The following is an 18,847-nucleotide window of genomic DNA, read 5'->3' on the forward strand; positions in this document are numbered from 1 at the left end:
GAGATGACCTTTAACGGGTTGAGGAAGTTCCCTTCTATTCCTAGTTTTTCAAGTGTTTTTTATCATGAATAAATTTTGTCAAATGTTTTTTTCTGTGTCTACTGGGATGATCATATTTTTCTCTTTTTAGTTTGTTAATATGATGAATTACATTGGTTTTTGAATGTAAATCTAATCTTGCATTTGTGGGATAAAACCCACTTGGTAATGATGGGTTATATTTTTTATACATTGCTGGGTTCATTTCCTAAAATTTATTATAAATTTTTATGTGTATGCTTATGAGGGTATTAGTTTATAGTTTTCTTCTCTTGTAATGTCTGTGCATGGTTTCGATATCAGGGGAATGATGACCTTGTGGCCTCAGTTCAAGTATTCCTTCTCCTAAACTTTTTGGGAGAATTTATATAAAATTGTTATTATTTATTTTTTAAAGGTATGGTTGAATTCACCAATGAAGTCATAAGGGCCTGGGTTTTCTTTGTAGGAGGATTTCTACTTGTAATATGTACATTATAGATTATCTGCTTCATCTTGAGTGAGCTTTAGTAATTTGTGTCTTTCAGTGAATTTGTCCATTTTGCCTAATTCAGCAAATTTATGGGAATAGAGTTAAGTTATTCCCTTAACATTTCTTTTAATATCTGTAGAATCTCTCATGATATCCCTTCTCTCATTCCAGCTATTTACAATTTGCATCTTCTCTCCTTTTTCCTGATTAATCTCACTAGTGGTTTTCCAATTTTATTGGTCTCCTCAAAGAATCAGCTTTTGGTTTCACTGATTTTTCTCTGTTGCTTTTCTGTTTTCTATTTCATAGGTTTCTGCTTTGATCCTCATTATTTCCTTTCTTCTGCTTACCTTAGGTTTAATGTGTTCCTTTTCTAGCTTCTTAAGGTGCACAATGACATTATTTCTTTGAAATCATCTTTCTTTTTATATAGGCATCTTGTGTTATAAATTTTTCCCTAAGTATAGTTTTAGTAGCATCCTATAATTTCTGATAAGTTGTGCTTAAATTTCATTTAGTTAAAATTATTATCTAATTTTCCTTTTGATTTCTTGTTTGATACATGCCTTATTTAGAAGTGTTATTTCATTTGCAAATATTATGGGAATTTCCAAAGATCATTTTGTTACTGATTTCTAATTTAATTCCATTGTGGCCAGAGAACAAACTTTACATGACTTGAATCCTTCTGAATTTATTGACATTTGTTTTATGGCCCAGAATATGGTCTGTCTTGGTAAATATTCCCTGAGCATTTGAGAAGAAAGTGCATTCTGGTGTTGTTGGAAGATGTGTTCTATAAATGACAATCAGGTCAGGTGAGTTGATAGTGGTGTTCAAGTCTACTATATCTTTGCTAATTTTCTTTTTTTTTTTAAAGATTTTATTTTATTTATTTGACAGAGAGAGACACAGCGAGAGAGGGAACACAAGCAGGGGGGAGTGAGAGAGGGAGAAGCAGGCTTCCTGCGGAGCAGGGAGCCCGATGCGGGGCTCAATCCCAGGACCCTGGGACCATGACCTGAGCTGAAGGCAGACGCTTAACGACTGAGCCACCCAGGCGCCCCTCTTTGCTAATTTTCTACCCACTTGTTTTACCTATTATTTAGGGAGGAGCATAGAGATTCTGAGATTATAATTGTGGGTTTATCTGGTTTTCCTTGCAGTTCTATCAACTTTTGCTTCATGAATTTTGAAGCCCTGTTATTTAGTGCATAAACATTTAGGATGGTTATGTCTTCTTGTTTAATTGACCCCATTATCATTACAAAATAAAATACTTTATCCTTGGTAATATTTTGCTCTGAAATTGACTTTGATATTAATATAGCCACTCCAGCTTTCTTTTTATTTTTTTTTTAAAGATTTTATCTATCTATTTGAGAGAGAGAGAGCAGGGGGCAGGGGCAGAGGGAGAGGGAGAAGCAGACTCCCCACTGAGCAGGGAGCCTGATGTGGGGCTCGATTCCGGGACCCTGAGATCATGACCTGAGCTGAAGGCAGACGCTTAACCGGCTGAGCCACCCAGGTGCCCGCCCTCCCAGCTTTCTTTTAATTAATGTTCTCATGCTGTATTTTTTCTATCTTTTTACTTGGGACCTATTTGTGTTTTTTATATTTCAAGTGTATTTCCTGCCAGTAGCATATTCTTTCTTAAAAAAGATTTATTTGCGAGAGAGAGAGAGAGAGCACAAGCTGGAGGGGCAGAGGGAGAGGGAGAGAGAATCTCAAGTAGACTCCCTGCTGAGCATGGAGCCTGACATAGGGCTTGATCTCATGACCATGAGATCATGACCTAAGCCAAAAACCAAGAGTCAGACACCTAACTGACTGTGCCACCCAGGTGTCCCCTTAATTTTTTATTCTATGTGACAAATGTTGCCTGTTAATTTGGATGTTTATATCATTTGCATTTACATGATTATTGATATGGTTAGGTTTGAGTCTATCAACTTGTTTCTTTTTATCCCACATGGTTTTATGTTCACTTTTTCCTTTTTTTCTGACTTCTTTTGGATTAACCAAGTATTTTTTATGATCCCATTTTATCTCAATTGTTGGATATACTTGAGGGGAGACCTCTGCATGTCTCTGGGGTCCTGTCTCTTTCCTATTAACTTTTGCTGCATTGGTCTCCCCAGGCTTAGTTCTATATTCTCACTAGAGAAAGTCCACTGGCCTTTGCCTCAATACTTCCTTCCTATGCTATGGCCTTGAAAATCTCTTAAAGCTAAGGCCATTGTAGGAGTTATTTCATTTGCTTCTCATATCTACAAACAAGTGTCTTTCATTGCCTGATGGCCAGTGTCTTAAAAACCACTGTTTCATGTATTTAACTTATAAAATTATCCACATGTATAATTTTATTCATCATTTCATAATGGATATTTTCAAACATACAAAAAATTAAAAGCACTGTACAGTATGCAACCGTATACCCACCCCTTATATTCTAAAATGAATAGTTTGCAATATTTGCTTCATCATACAACTTTCTATTTATTCATCCCTTTATCCATCCATCAAATCTTAATTTTGATGCATTTCAAAATAACTTGAAAATATCAATATAATTCACCCTAAACACTTTAGCATGCATATCATTAATTAGAGCTTAAAATTCTAAATTTTGACAAATTAATAACCTGTGTAATGATAACCTCCAGCAAGCCATAAAACATACTTATTACCACAGGAAGTTTCTTCGTGACTTTCTCAGTTGCTTCCCACCACCATCTCTCCAAAAGAAACTACTGTTTAGATTTTTTCACCATAGGTAAGTTTTGCTTTTTTTAGAATAGCACTCAGATAGAAAAATAATGTGAGTCAAAATTGTAGCCACATGTGTAATTTTAACTTTTCTATTAGTCATGTTACTAAAAATAAAAAGAAACAGATGACTAAATTAAATAATGTGTTTTATTTAATCCAAGGTTTCCAAAATGTTACCATTTTCAACATGTGATCAGCATAAAAATGATGAATGAGATATTTTACATCCTTATTTTCATAGTATGTCTTTGAAATCCAGTGTGCAATTTACACTTATAGTACATCTTAATTTGGAGTAATTATATATCAGTAAGCTCCATGTGGCTCGGTAACTCCATGTGCTCAGTAGCCCCACATAGCAAGCAGCAGCCATATTGGACAGCACAGTTCTAGAAATTAATATAAATGTGATCATAAAATACCTACCCTTTGTCTAAGGCTTTTTTAACTCAGGATGTTTTAAGAATTTTAAGATTTGTTCATAAATTATTTTAATAAAAACAAAAAATAAAAACTGAAGTGATGGAAATAAAATGCTTAAAAAAGTAGTATAAAAGATGAGAGAAAAGAAATTTTACTTAAATTCTACTCAGTCATTGTATTATGAAAGAGACTAGACATGCTGATGAACTTTACCCTTTACATTATCATAAAATACCTTAATGTTTTAAGGTGAATCACTAAAAAATAGAAATAGAATACCTAATTTCCAAATTAGTAGAGGGAACAAAAGGCAATTAAAAAATTAAGCCACTGAATGAAATATGGGCAAGGAGAGGGGGAAAAAAGCAAATAAAAACCAAGAGAAATAATAAGATGATAGTGATAAGTCAAAATATATTGGTAATCCCAGTAAATATAAATGGGCTGAACACACCAGTTAAAACACAAAGCTTTATAATGTTTTATTTCTCTTAAAAAATCTGAAGCTAATATATGGCAAAATGTTAAGACTTGCCAAAGTGTAGTAATGGGTGTACAAGTAAAATGGTTTATCTTTCCTAGGATTTCTTTGCACTTTTCTATAGGCTTAAAATATTGAATAATTTTTTCTTTAAGTAAGTTCTATGCCCAACGTGGAGCTCAAGCTCAGGACCCTGAGATCAAGAGTTGCATGCTCCACCGACTGAGCCAGCCAAGTACTGTTGTGGGGCACCCGGCTGGTTCAGTCAGTAGAACATGTGACTCTTGATCTCAGGGTCATGAGTTCAAGCCCCATATTGGGGGTAGAAATTACTAAAAAAAACTTTTAAAAAAGTACTGTTGCTTCATAAACAATGACCAATTCTTTGTGTCCTTTTTTTCAGATGCCATGTAGATCTTTCTTTTTCTGATTCAACATCACAGATGGTCCAGTTACATTATAGTTGAAGTAGTTGATGTTTCAATACATTCCAGTCATGGTTCCCAGGTGATCTAGCTCCACCTTGGTCAACTTCATAGGACTTGGTCACTTCCCATGTCCTGTTAACCAAAATTTTACAACCTCCTCTTAGTTTGTGTCAATGTCGATTTATGTTGTTTTTTTTTCCATTGAGAGAGCCATCTTTTATTCATCTTTTCCATGGATTAAAGAGCGTCTTTCCCTAGTGTTTTATGTAGGGATGTACACACACACACACACACACACACACACACACAGAGCTCATATATTGTATGTACATACTTATACACATGCACACATACAGAATCTTACAGTTAGAAGTCTCCCAGGCCATCTTCTTAGCCAATATATGAATTGCTCCTATAGCATTAGGTAGGAAGTAGAGCATAATGGTAGCAAATGGCTTCTGGAGTTAGTTGGCTATGGGTTAGAATGTCAGTTCCGTGTCATTGATTAGCTGTGCGACCTGCAGTAAGTTATTTAACCTTTGTAAGCCTCAATATTCTTATAGGTAAAATGAGGATAATAATACCTACTTTGTGGATTTTGTTGTTTAAATAAGAATGTGTGTAGAATATTAAGCATATAGCTTAACATGTAATGAGTCTTCAAAATATGTTAGTGATTTTTATTATCATTATCTCATAATGGTCATTAGCCTTCTTGAACTGTTTCAACAATAGTCTACTTTACAAAAAAACACAAAAAACAACCAACCAACCAACCAACAAAAACCTGCTGTATTTTGGGGAAACCTTATTACTAGAAGCACAATAAGCTAAAATTTTTTGCCTGTAAACCCCACTCCCTTTATATTTTTATTTTTTAACTTCACTCCCTTTAAATTCTATTTGTTGGTCCTAGTTCTGTCCTTTCAAACTACACAGATTAAGTCTCTACCACTTCAATGTGGAAGTTCTTCAAAGGTTTGAAATCAATGTCTCTTATTCTCTAGAACATTCTCTACCCACAAGTCAGAACTCTAGAGTATAGATAATGTTAAAATTAGCTAGCAGATCTCAGCATCATCTACATATTTATTAGACTGGTGAACAAGTATTGGATATTCTGGTAGTCTGAAATGTTAAATTTTGAAGGGCTTGATTTAGATGTGTAATTAGCCTGTCTCCAGGCATCTAATGAGTTTTAGTATCTAAGGTTTGGGGTAAAAGAAAGTCTTATATTTCTTTTATTAACCTTTGTATCCAAGTTTCTGCTTTTACCAAATTCACCATTTTTGCTCTCTGTTTTGCCTTCTGTGTTTGTAATCCATCTTCTGCCCCTTCACTTACCAAAGTACTAATATTACCAGGCAGCATGGGTTGCAGAATTTAATGGAGGTTTGGGGAGCACGGGGGAGGGTTATATTTTAGGCCATCACAGCAAAAGCCTTAAAATTGAACATTAACCATTGCCGTTCTTCAAAGTTTTTCTAAGGGAGAATCTTTAGTGGTTCTCTCTCTTGCTTGGCCCCTAGCCTCCTGCCATGTTGCTACATCCCCTGTCTACTTTGTACTTTTTTACCTGTCATGTCTAGTTCATGCCCAACAACCCGTCAAATACACTTTCATTTCTTATGTTACAGTTTATCCATCTATTTCTTATTTCTAGCCCAAACTAGCTATACTCTGAGGGTTATCTTTCCACAATTAAAACGGCCTATTATAAGTGTTCTGCCAGATAAAGACAGTTTTCTTCCTGAGAGAAATTCTGCTCCCAGCTACCTCCTACAGTAACACTCATCTATCCATGCTATGCAGACATGGTAAAAGGAAATATACCAATGTCCATAGCAAAAGATCTATGACATCTATGTTTCCACTATCCTTTTTGCCATAGAAAACATTGAATCAACCACAACATGCTTTTCCAAAAATGGCTCAAAATCTCTCTCCTCCACGGCTGTAGCTCCTGCCAAAGAGCCCTTTCCGTTAAGGTTCCAGTTCTACCAGATAGCCCCTTCTGCGATCCCATGATTCTGGGGACCAAAGAGGGTCTCAGCTTCTGAGCTCTGGTAATATTACCTCTTCCCATTATTTCTTTTTTAAAAAAATTTTTAATTAACATATAATGTATTATTTGTTTCAGGGGTACAGGTCTGTGATTCATCAGTCTTACACAATTCACAGCGCTCACCACAGCACATACCCTCCCCAATGTCCATCACCCAGCCACCCCATCCCTCCCACCCTCCTCCCCTCCAGCAACCCTCAGTTTGTTTCCTGAGATTAAGAGTCTCTTATGGTTTGTCTCCCTCTCTGGTTTCGTCTCGTTTCATTTCTCCCTCCCTTCCCCTATGATCCTCTGTCTTGTTTCTCAAATTCCTCATATCAATGAGATGATATGATAATTGTCTTTCTCTGATTGACTTATTTCGCTTAGCATAATACCCTCTAGGTCCATTCATGTCATTGCAAATGGCAAGATTTCATTTTTCTGATGGCTGCATAATATTCCATTGTGTGTGTGTGTGTGTGTGTGTGTGTGTGTGTGTGTATACCACATCTTCTTTATCCATTCATCTGTTGATGGACATCTAGGCTCTTTCCATAGTTTGGCTATTGTGGACATTGCTGCTATAAACATTGGGGTGCACATGCCCCTTCGGATCACTACATTTGTATCTTTGGGGTAAATAAGCTCTGGTGCAATTGCTGGGTTGAAGGGTAGCTCTATTTTCAACTTTTTGAGGAACCTCCATACTGTTTTCCAGAGTGGCTGCACCAGCTTGCCTTCCCACCAACAGTGTAGGAGGGTTCCCCTTTCTCCACATCCTCGCCAACATCTGTCGTTTCCTGACTTGTTAATTTTAGCCATTCTGACTGGTGTGAGGTGGTATCTCATTGAGGTTTTGATTTGCATTTCCCTGATGCCGAGTGATGTTGAGCACTTTTTCATGTGTCTGTTGGCCATTTGGATGTCTTCTTTGCAGATATGTCTGTTCATGTCTTCTGCCCATTTCTTGATTGGATTATTTGTTCTCTGGGTGTTGAGTTTGATAAGTTCTTTATAGATTGTGGATACTAGCCCTTTATCTGATCTGTCATTTGCAAATATCTTCTCCCATTCTGTTGGTTGTCTTTTGGTTTTGTTGACTGTTTCCTTTGCTGTGCAAAAGCTTTTCATCTTGATGAAGTCCCAATAGTTCATTTCTTCCCATAATTTCTTAAGCTCAAGGATTGGTGGTGTCTTTCTGCTTTTGCTCATCTGTAGGTTGTTTCACTCTTCCCAGTTTTCTTCTACTGTATGTATCATCGAGTCCTTGTATTAAATTCCCTCCACTGGAAAGCTAGAGTGGTTTTGGTTTTCCTGATCGGACTGAATGATACAACTCCTTTCAAAACCTGTAGTATGTTTTATCTCTTTTTGGTAAAATCCCATTCAGGAAACCTCCAGTCAGATCTGTAAGCCATCCCAATATGGCTACTTCTGTGCTGGAGATTCCCTGTCTTCTCCACATCCATGTGCACAACCTTCTCCACTCTGCTATTTGTTTGGGAGGCTGACCTCTACAAACTGCATTACCTGGGCTTGTTTGCCCTCTGGCATCCAGGTAGATTCTGTGTGCAACAGCAGAGTGGAAGGTGGAGGACAAGGTCGGATATTTAATTCTCCAGCCCCCTACTGGCTTTGTCTCTTTATCTAAGGCTGTTAATTTCTTCCTCATGGCTCATGGCAGGCCAGATCCCAATCACAATTCCCTCCCCTTCCCCCTTCAAGCCTAGGAGTGGTCATAGTAGCTTTCTGCTGCTGCTAGGCCTTAGGTGCTCTGCCATCTGTCGTTAGCCCTTAATCTTACCGACCCCTTTATAAATAGTCCTTTCCTTAAGGTTTCTTTACTCTCTCTTTTTGAGAATGCCATTTGCTTCCTGCCAGGACCATGATCCACAATCACATTCTTGTGTCTGACAACCCACTCTTTGTCACTGCAGACTCTCGGGATCCTCTTTATATTCTTCTATACCTCTACCTGCACTGCTCCATTGGTTTCTGACTTCTGATTATTGGCTCTATTTCCTTCTTATTTCTGGTCCTGCTCTGAACCTTTTTACTTAAAATTTGATTTTGGTCTCCCCAGGCTGAAGTCTTCCCTCTCCCCAAAGGACTTTCTACTTCTGCTCCCAAGCGTCTCTGGGCAATCTGTCTTAGTTTGAAAACCCTTAAACCTAATCTTCTTTCCCAACCTGCTTGACAAGTCCCTAATCATCCCCAAACAGGGAGGAGCATATTCGGACTTATTCTGTGTTACATTATTGTCATTCTTTCTTCAGTTGACACTACAACCTCCTCCCTGGGCAATCTCATCCATGAACACCTCTGAAATTTACGTGTTTAGCCCTAATCTCTCATGTGAGCACCAGACCCATATATTCAATGGTCTATTCAACACTGCATATAGATGTCTCAGAGGTACATTAAGCTAAACATGTCTGAAACCAAATTCACATCTCCTTTGATCCAGTGTTTCTCCAGTGTTCTGTATCTCAGTGAATAAAGCCAGCACTCTTGTTCAAACCAGTCATTCTAGACTCTTCTTACTTACCCCACTTATCGCTTATCCAATTCATCACCAAGTAATGCTGATTTTATCTCCTAAATCTATCTCCAAGCTATGAAGTTCTCTTTACCCCTACCTCCTACCACTTGATGGTGGCAAGTCAAAGGTATTACCACTCTTCTCCTGAACCACTGCCATAGCCTCTCAAGTGGTCTCCCTGTATCCACTCTTGCCAGTCTTCAATCTGTCCTCCACAGTCCTGCAAGAGTTCTCTTCTTCTTTGTGCTGAAAATAAAGGAAAAAACTTATAGCATTGTCCATAAGGCCCTGCATGTTCTTTTTTTTTTTTTTAATATTTTATTTATTTATTTGACAGAGAGAGACACAGCGAGAGAAGGAACACAAGCAGGGGGAGTGGGAGAGGGAGAGGGAGAAGCAGGCTTCCCGCCGAGCAGGGCTCGATCCCAGGATCCTGGGATCATGACCTGAGCCGAAGGCAGATGCTTAACGACTGAGCCACCCAGGCGCCCCTGGCCCTGCATGTTCTTGTCCCTGTAAAGCTTTTCAGCCTTCAGGAGACTTCTCACTCACTGTGCTTCTTTAGGTGTGACAGGCTTATTGGATTGCAGAATCTTTGCACATGCTCTTCTCTCTATGGAAGGTTTGCCCCCTTCTTTCCTTTTACACATCCGCTAGATTTTAGTTTAGATAGTATCTCCTCAGTCAAGTCTTTCCTGACACTCTAGGCCTGGCAAGGCAGCATTCCTGCCACTTTACCTAAGCACCCTATGCTTCATCTTTCGAACACAGTGTGGTCTCGTAACGATCTGATTGGTGTTGTCTATCCCAGTAGGCTATACCCTTCACCAGGGCATAGACTGTACCTTGTGTTCACTGCTAGCACACACAGGAGGTGCTGAATAAATGTTGAATGAGTGAATAAATGAATGAATGAATTTAGGTACTCATCATCTTTGCCAGATTTCAAACTTGCCCACTGCAGACTTTAGATCCGCAGAACCTAGCCTAGTACACTGTATAATCTGTCTCTTGTATTCTCCTCCATGTTCGTGTATGATGTTATCAATAAATACTTGATGTGAAAATGAATTAGAATACCTAGAATTGCTCAAGTTATTTTTCAAAATCTCCTCACTTATATTTAATAGGTGCACTTCCTTTTCCTGCTGTACATATGTTCCATATTTTTGTCTCCTTTTCCAACAAGCACACCAATTCATTCTTTGTGGCTGAAGGAAGCCCTTTTAGCCAATAATTCTCTCCCTCTTAGTGTCATTGCATCTATTATAGAGCACAAATAGAACTGCTGTGTACACTTAGAACACTACACAATTTTTAAAAAGTGCACTATTTTTACCTAAGAGGAGGTGTTCTCCTTTCTAGGGGTGAGGGGAGAGATAATCATGCATATGAGGGATTGGCATTGACTGTGGACATTAAGTCAACTGATCAGAGGATGGAATTTGCATTGCGGGTGATAATCCATCCATATTTCTGCCTCTTCCCTTCATTCATGTAAATTAAACCTGCAGGATCTGTCTTTGTGTAAACTTTCCTACAGTTTGTTAATATGCATTACTGTGGCTATAAAATTGAAGAGATGGAGCAATTCTGCTTATTTGTTTTGAATTTGGGTACAGGGAGTTAATTGCCTAGAGAGCTCAAACGTTGTTGGCAGAACTTGGAGTATCCTAGCATGGATAGCTTTGAAATATCTATTCAGTGCTCAGAAAGCAAAGCATGGTAGGAGGAGTACTAAACTAGGAGTCCGAAGACTGACAGTGTAGTCTTAACTCGGCCTGTGTGTAACCATGAATGCCTCCCTCACTTCTGTGCTCGTGTAACACACACTGTAATACCTCCACTCAGTTACTCACAGGGTGGCTGTGAGGCTCAAATAAAGAAAGGACAAAAGGAAAGGTATGTTAAAAAAATAACCTATGAGGGGCGGGAAATGTTGAAAGATAGTGATACTTCAGATACCTTATCTCACTCTTATCTCGGATCACCTTCTCTGGAAGCTGGCATTCATTATCCATTTTTCACATCTTACTACAATAGAAACAAATGCATCAATAACTTTGCAAGTCAGAAGAAAATAAAGGCTGGGAAATTGGGGAATACGAAGAAATAATGACACCTCAAAATTATGAATCCCACAGGGGCGCTTGGGTGGCTCCATCAGCTAAGCGTATGACTCTTGATTTCAGCTTGGGTCAGGATCTCCAGGTCATGAGATCAAGCCCCGAGTCAGGCTCTGTGCTGAGTGTGGAACATGCCTAGGATTCTCTCTCTCCCTCTTCCTCTGCTCCTCCCCCCTCCCGCTTGCGCACCTGCATGCACGTGCACACGTGCTCTCTCACTCTCTCTCTCAAAAATAAAAATTTATGAATCCCACAAATTGGCAGCTGTTCCCATTTATATCAGGATGAAGAGACTAATGTTCTTTACATTCTTCAGGCAATAGATATGTGTTATCAGCAAACCAAAGTTTATTTTCCAGGGATCAAAAATGACATGCTAAATAGTAATTGAAATATTAGATTTGTTTTTATACCATATGAATCTATCTGAAATATTGACAATTTCAAACAAAAGAAACCCAATTTTTTTCTTTCACACAGTTCTTCATTTTGTTTTAAAAAAAAAGTTCCTTTAGTACAAATGCAGGTGAATAAAATGTATTACTAAATATAACCATTTAATTGCATCAAGTAGACCCCTTTGACCTATGTAGTAAGTACTGTGGGGTCTGCAGCAGTCAAAGTCAGTTATGAGTCCAAAGCTTCAGATTTGGCATGGATGGAAGGGTTAGGCTGGATGAACCCATCTTTACTTGATTAACCTTAATATTTCCTGCCTAATACATAATACATAAGTCTTTTTACAATATACCTTGTTTTATACAACCCATGATTCTGAAATGTATGCAAAGTACATTTTTAGAAATTGACTTATTTTTTAACATATCAGGAGAGTTTACCATTTAGAAAATTCATGTGGTGAGTCTTCTCTTTATTAAGTTGAATTACATGAAACTGTTGATAGTTGAGCACTTTTGACCTACGGAAATGGCAATTTCATATGGGTCAGCATAATAAAAAGTGAAGAATCATTCTTTCACCTTAAAACAGAGTACATCTACGTATAAATAACCTGTTTATATGCACTTAGGCTACTGTGCAACTTTTGGAGAGTAGGGATGGGGGAGGGAGTTGCCAAGCCAGCATTTTGGATAGATGGATAAATTCAAATTATGCCCACTGTTTGCTCTGGCTGCCTCTTTGAGCAGTAATATATGTTAATTAATATATCAAGGGATAGAATATAATTTAATACAAATGGAAAAATTCTTGTCTTTACAGTAAGTTTGCTATGATGAAAACATCCAGTTTATTTTCCTAAAAATTAAATACCATGTGAGTCACCATAAGGACACATCAGCTTAGATGCATCTCCATTTATGTTATCACTGGAAATTGTGTGTGTGTGTATCGGGGCGAGGGGGTTATGCCACTATTTTAGTGCAACTGTGCTGTGGGCTTTGGTTAATGCTCAGTGAAGATCTGGATCCCATGGGGCAGTTGTGATGAAAGAGGCTGGTTGTTTTCCAGGTGAGTAACCTAATCATAAATTAGGACTCTTCATCCAAGTCAGTGATTAAAGAGCAGCTTTAAGCTCCGGAAATGAGGGTTGGGGAGGTCAGGTCGGCAGGAATGGATTTGTAGTCTGTCTGTTCATCAACTCGAGCATCGAGGCATTGAATATCTTGCTATTCACTGCTGTCGAAAGTGTACTCAGTTCCTTCATGTTATCCAGCCACTGACTTCTCACCTGTAAAGTGCATTCAAATACTGTGAGCACAAAAGGGAGAGCCTGGAGCGAGGGGATATGTGTGTCCTTGAGAATTTGTGGGGAACATTGCCAACCTATGATGGAGTCCATGGAAGGCTGCCAAGAACGAAAATTTTGAAGGGTACATGGAGTCTGGCTGTTGAAGGCAGACACAACTCGAACCACCAAATGTAATAATGTAAGAGTCACTATGCGTTTTGGAAAACGTAATGCCAAAAGGGAAGTGCATGCCCTATGTCTTAGCCTACCTGCTGATCTCTTCTGAATGGTGCCGAATACAGCTGCCAACTCTCAAGGTCCGCTATTGTAACAGGTGCGCCAGAGGCAGGAGCCTTGCTGCTAAGTTTAGCTCTGCATGTGGGGATTTCACACTTTGCAGCCCCTTGGAGAGAGGAGTATTGGCAAATGACTGTGTATAAAAGTAGAAAGCACTTGGGAATTTCACAACCAAGCTAGATTTAGATCAGAGTAAAGGGGCCAATCTAAATTGGTAACAGACTAGAGAGAGCTGCATGTCTGGTAGAGGTGGCATTAACCTGCCATCCAGTCCGGACCATTTCTCTCTCACACCACTGCAGTTCCCGAGGGAGCACGCTGTGAAATTTGAGGACCACCTTTTAGGTGCCAGAGAGAACTAATTGTTTTTTAACGAGGGTAGACTTATTTTAAGCAGGTAGAAATTAACACTCACGTGTTAGTTCTTTGGCAGCAAGTAGATGACCAGCCTTCTAATGCCTGATTTGTAAATAGGACTCATCTCCTTCGGTTCCCTTTTGGAACGTTCACTTAAAAAAAAATCAAATTCTTTCTCTACTACTGGCATAATAGGCTACTTATGAGAATGGAATTTTTAAAAATATCATTCTCTTATAGGTAATAAGTGAAACACTTCATCTTTGGGCAGGGATCAGGAAAGAAAACGTGTTTTCTGGGAAAGACAAATGTGACATTTGAGGGCATTGATCTTAATAAGGATTTGTAGGAGGGTGGTGTTTAGTCCTTTCCTCCTTTGTCTTTTTCTTACACTCAGATCTAAAGGAGCTCAGCGACTAAATAGCTCTCTGATCATTTTTTCAGAAAGAAAAACCTGGCACCCAGAAGATGGAATGTTTTGTCCAAAGCCACAGTCATACAGTGACATAATACCAATATTATTTCATTTCTGCTTTAAAGTCTAGTTGGGTCTTTTTTGCCAGGATCATCTTTTTTTTTTAAAGGTTTTTTATTTATATTATTTATTTGAGAGAGAGAGCATGAGAGGGGGGAGGGTCAGAGGGAGAAGCAGACTCCCTACTGAGCAGGGAGCCCGATGCAGGACTCGATCCCGGGACTCCAGGATCATGACCTGAGCCGAAGGCAGTCGTTTAACCAACTGAGCCACCCAGGCGCCCTGCCAGGATCATCTTTAAACAAAACTCATCTTTGGGTGCAACTCAGTCCTAGAGCGTGACGGGGAGGGAGAAAAAGGTAAAGAAGCTGCACGTATAATGTAAGTTTCATTGTCATGAGCACATTTGGACTTAATTTTCCCTTGGTTTGGGGGTGGCTCATCATTCTGGATTTTTGTAATACATCTGCCATTATCTGAGTTTTTGAAAGTCCAGTAATAGTAATAACACAGATATAAAATGCACATTTTTTCCCTCTCTAGATGAATTTGTTGACTAGCAACTTCTTTCTGCAAAGTTGCTCTTTAAACTGCAACAGTTTCTTTAAATCTCTTCTTTGGTTTGGGACAAACCCAATGGCCTTGGATGATAAAATCCCTGTTCCTTTGGGAAAGCGTTCGTGGTCCCTTCCATCAGCCTCTGACATGATTTAGCTTCATGTCAGCAGAGACGATTCTTTAGGGTCCAAGTGCTCAATTAAAACTTGTCCTTTTCTTGGGGGTACCCTCTTTGAACCATCAGCCCCTTCGAAAGCAAATCTTTCTTGTTCTCGGTGCTTCCAGGGATCCTGTGCTTTTTTACAATAGCTGCATATGAATTTCTGTGGTCTGAGGTTTGCTCAAGGCCCAGGCTCTCTTTGGTTACTATGGCAACCTGCCCTCCCAACCAGCTGCCATTTCCTTTATTCCTGGCACAGAACGAGTCTTAAACTTCTTAGATATCCCACAAGCAGAATCAAGATAAGAACAACACAAAAAAACCACGAACAGCTTGTTAAATAAACAACTTGTTGATTCCCTACACAGGAAGCCACGTGCAACAAAAAAAGCTTTCCTGGACATCAACATACAAGGGTTTACTGAGACCCACTAGCACACGTATTCAGCCTGACTTTAAGGAGTGGGGATTCGACTCTGCATCTCTACATCTGTGAACTGAGGGACACTTTCCGTGCTCTCAGAAGTGATGGGTGAGATGACATGTTTGAGCCGAAGGAGCATTGTGAAGAGCAGGATGAGGAGAATGGCCAGGAGGCTCAAGAATAAGCCCACATACATGTAGAGGTTGGAATACTTATCTGCAGTGGTGTCGACCTCTGTTGCCAGGGTGGGGAAATGGGCCCGGCCAGTGAGGTTTCCATGGTACTTGAAATGCACCTCCGTCATCCCTCAAAACTTCTGTGGGTACCTCTTTCGGTTTGCTTTCTATTGCCCTCGAGGCATTCCACAGTCACTCAGACTGTCTCTGAATATACTGGAGGTGTTCTAACAATCTCGTGCAAAGAAAGCAATCACGACCTGAACCAAGTAAGTGGTGCACAAGCAAGAAAATGGTGATGTTCTAATTTGGCAATGGCCACACTCTATCCTCCAGCCCAGCACCCTTGTCCCTCAATAGGTTTTATCAGAAATTCTTAATCGTTAAAAAAATAATATATAAATAACTCTTATTTTCCACAGTCCTACTCTTATACTGATTAAAACAAATGATGGGGAAACTGCTTTTTATAATACTGGTATGGGGACAAGAAATCTCCGAGTATGAAATCAAACTTTTACTCTGTTTTGATGGAGGGAGAAAGGCTCTCTGCTTTACCTACGGCTCATCTAAGTGTGCGCACTAATTACGTGGATTTAACTGGGTTCTTCTGTGAGGAGACTGTCTAAAGGCTTTTGTATATTTCAGGCTCAGCATATCTGAATTTTCACGCTTCTTGTCTCTCAGAATCTCCCCTCAGGATGGAGCTGGTAAGGTTCCTGCCCAGCTGCCACGGCTTGAGGGCTGTAAGTCTAGAGGACGTGTGTTGACGTCCCTCACTGTAGGTTGGAGGGAAAGTGTTGTCAGACCCGGTAATTCTCAGAAGGAGGAGGTCTCAGAGATGCTGACAGCAGTCTGTCTAGGTTCAGAAGATTTGACTCTTAAGATTCTTAAGATTTATATTCCTGAAAATCAAAAACAGAAATAGAAGATTCAGGTATCTAAGAGAAACAGATGGCAATTTCTTTTGGGATACAAATTAAGGGACATATTGTAAAATGTTTGCTAAGGGCAAATTAATTTTATTTTATTTTATTTTTTTTTTTAAAGATTTTTTTTATTTATTTATTTGACAGAGAGAGACACAGCGAGAGAGGGAATACAAGCAGGGGGAGTGGGAGAGGGAGAAGCAGGCTTCCCGCGGAGCAGGGAGCCCGATGCGGGGCTCGATGCGGGGCTCGATCCCAGGACCCTGGGATCATGACCTGAGCCGAAGGCAGACGCTTTAACGACTGAGCCACCCAGGCGCCCCAGGGCAAATTAATTTTAAAATGATACCCTGAGTTTTCAATTTGAATGCCTTTCGCTATGTGGTAAATGGCTATTAAAGAAAGGAAAAATTCAAGTCACTGAACAGCAACTAATAACTAGGCTAGATTAGGACAGTGTTTTCCAAACTAATTGGTCATAAGATTTACCCAAGGTACTTAATAAAATATAGACCAGGGGCCCCAAAGTAGACTTTCTAAATCATAATCTCCACTATAGGGGCCAGGAAACCACTCTAGAGAGTCAGATTTTATCGGTCTGGGGTGGGGTCCAAACACCAGTATTTTTTAAAAGCTCCCAAGTGACTCTCAAGTGCAGCCAGGATGAGAACGGCTGCCCTGGCTTAACCAGGTAATCCTAGCGTTAAAATAAAGAAGACCTAGGGGTGCCCGGCTGGCTCAGTTGGTAGAACATGCGACTGCTGATCTCAGGGTTGTGAGTTCAAGCCCCACGTTGGGCATGGAGCCTACTTAAAAAAATAAAATAAAATAAAATAAGGAAGACCTAAATCTAAGGAGTCATTTTTCAAACTCCAGGTCCCAGTGCCATGGCTCATTTTAACAAATCATAGACTTTGTAGGAATGCAGGCTTCCCCCAATTTTGTTTTTGTGTTCTTTCTCTCTCATTTAGGTCTGTGGAGTGGGAATGTACTTTTTTTAAGATTTTATTTTTATTTATTTGAGAGGGAGAGATAGCAAGAGGAAGCAGAGCAGGAGGGGGGGCAGAGGGGGAGGGAGAAGCGGGCTCCCCGCTGCACCGGGAGCCCAATGTGGGGCTCCATCCCGGGACCCTGGGATCATGACCTGAGCCGAAGGCAGACGCTTAACCGACTGAGCCACCCAGGCGCCCCAAGAATGTACTTTTTTTCCCGGTATTTGTAGATCAGAAGGAATTGAGAGGGTATGTCTGTTCTGAGTGAATAACTATATCTTTCATTATTGGTAAAGACAGAACTTTGTCTTTATTGGCAAAAACATTCCAGTGTGTGAATAGGGTCAGCTATTTACTGTTGACATCTTCCAAAATGATTTAGCTTGTCATTCTGAACATGAATTTGGAATTTGGGTGACTAAAATAAACAATATAAACTTCCATCACTCGTCAAACTTCTATGTGCAATAGTAGCGGAGAGCGGACAATGTAGCCTAGTTCTGTCTCTTGTTAACATACCCGAGGAGAGTTCATGGAAATAGCTCCAACAATCACACTATTCTTCCAATAATCCCCCAGCCTGGGAGCACTTAAAATTTATATTCATTCGTCCACACTATACTTTCTGTAGTCAGCATGTTTCTTAGCCTACCTATCTAACTGCCCTACTGTCTAGCAGAGCCACCTGGTTCATAAGAAACAAGGGCAAAGAGACAGGCTATCTTTCTACTGTCTTTGGACCGAAGGTCTAGGAAACATTTGTCCACTACTTAAAGGTATATTTATTTTGATTTCTGATTCACTAGCAAGTGGAAAAGACAATCACAGTAGATATCCTTTAGTTCCCTAGAAACACCATCTCCCAAAGGCAATGGATCATCAGGGCAGCTTGTTACCAATGCAGATTTCAGGTCTGTTCTTGGGAGCTCCTCCTCCCCAAACCACTTGGTCCTTGACCTTGCTTGTTCTCCTAAATCCAGTTTTTCTCAAGGGCGTGATGCATGGACCCCCCCCCCCACCATGTCACCTGAAATGTAGATTTCTAGGCCCTTCCTGGGGCTTCCTGAATTCTAATATGTTGGATCAAGACCCAGGAATATGCATCCTAAGCCCAAGCTTTTCAAGTGGTTCTTTGTACATCGAGTTTTGAAAGGTAACTGTAGGTCTTTCTCTCTAGATATCCCAGCCAAAGAACATAGCTAATCAGTCTTATCGGTGGTTTGGGGCCCTCCTTAAAAAAAAAAAAAACAACTATTTAAAACAGTGTTATGGGTTGAATTGTGTCTCCCCAAAACATATGTTGAAGTCCTAACACCTCGTGAATGTGACCTCACTTCAAAATAGGGTCTTTGCAGATGTAATCACATTAAAATGAGGTCATTAGGTTAGCCCTCATCCAATATGACTGGTGTCCTTATCAGAAGGGACAATACAGGGATTGGAGTGATGCATCTATAAG

General features: G+C 39.7%; 1 protein-coding gene and 1 non-coding gene across 2 annotated transcripts; one reads left to right on the top strand and one right to left on the bottom strand.

Moving 5' to 3' along the window:
• Positions 1 to 15,322: 15,322 nt before the first annotated feature.
• Positions 15,323 to 15,821, bottom strand: SERTM2 (serine rich and transmembrane domain containing 2). Its single transcript, XM_032392730.1, has one exon. It carries the CDS (start codon positions 15,593 to 15,595, stop codon positions 15,323 to 15,325), a length of 273 nt encoding a protein of 90 aa, XP_032248621.1. The 5' UTR covers positions 15,596 to 15,821.
• Positions 15,822 to 17,123: 1,302 nt separating this feature from the next.
• Positions 17,124 to 17,196, top strand: TRNAS-GCU. The gene has a single exon. It is a non-coding gene; the product is annotated as a tRNA-Ser (tRNA).
• Positions 17,197 to 18,847: the final 1,651 nt, after the last annotated feature.

Source organism: Phoca vitulina, unplaced genomic scaffold (genome assembly GCF_004348235.1).
Source record: "Phoca vitulina isolate PV1807 unplaced genomic scaffold, GSC_HSeal_1.0 scaffold69, whole genome shotgun sequence".
Taxonomy (NCBI): Eukaryota; Metazoa; Chordata; class Mammalia; order Carnivora; family Phocidae; genus Phoca; species Phoca vitulina.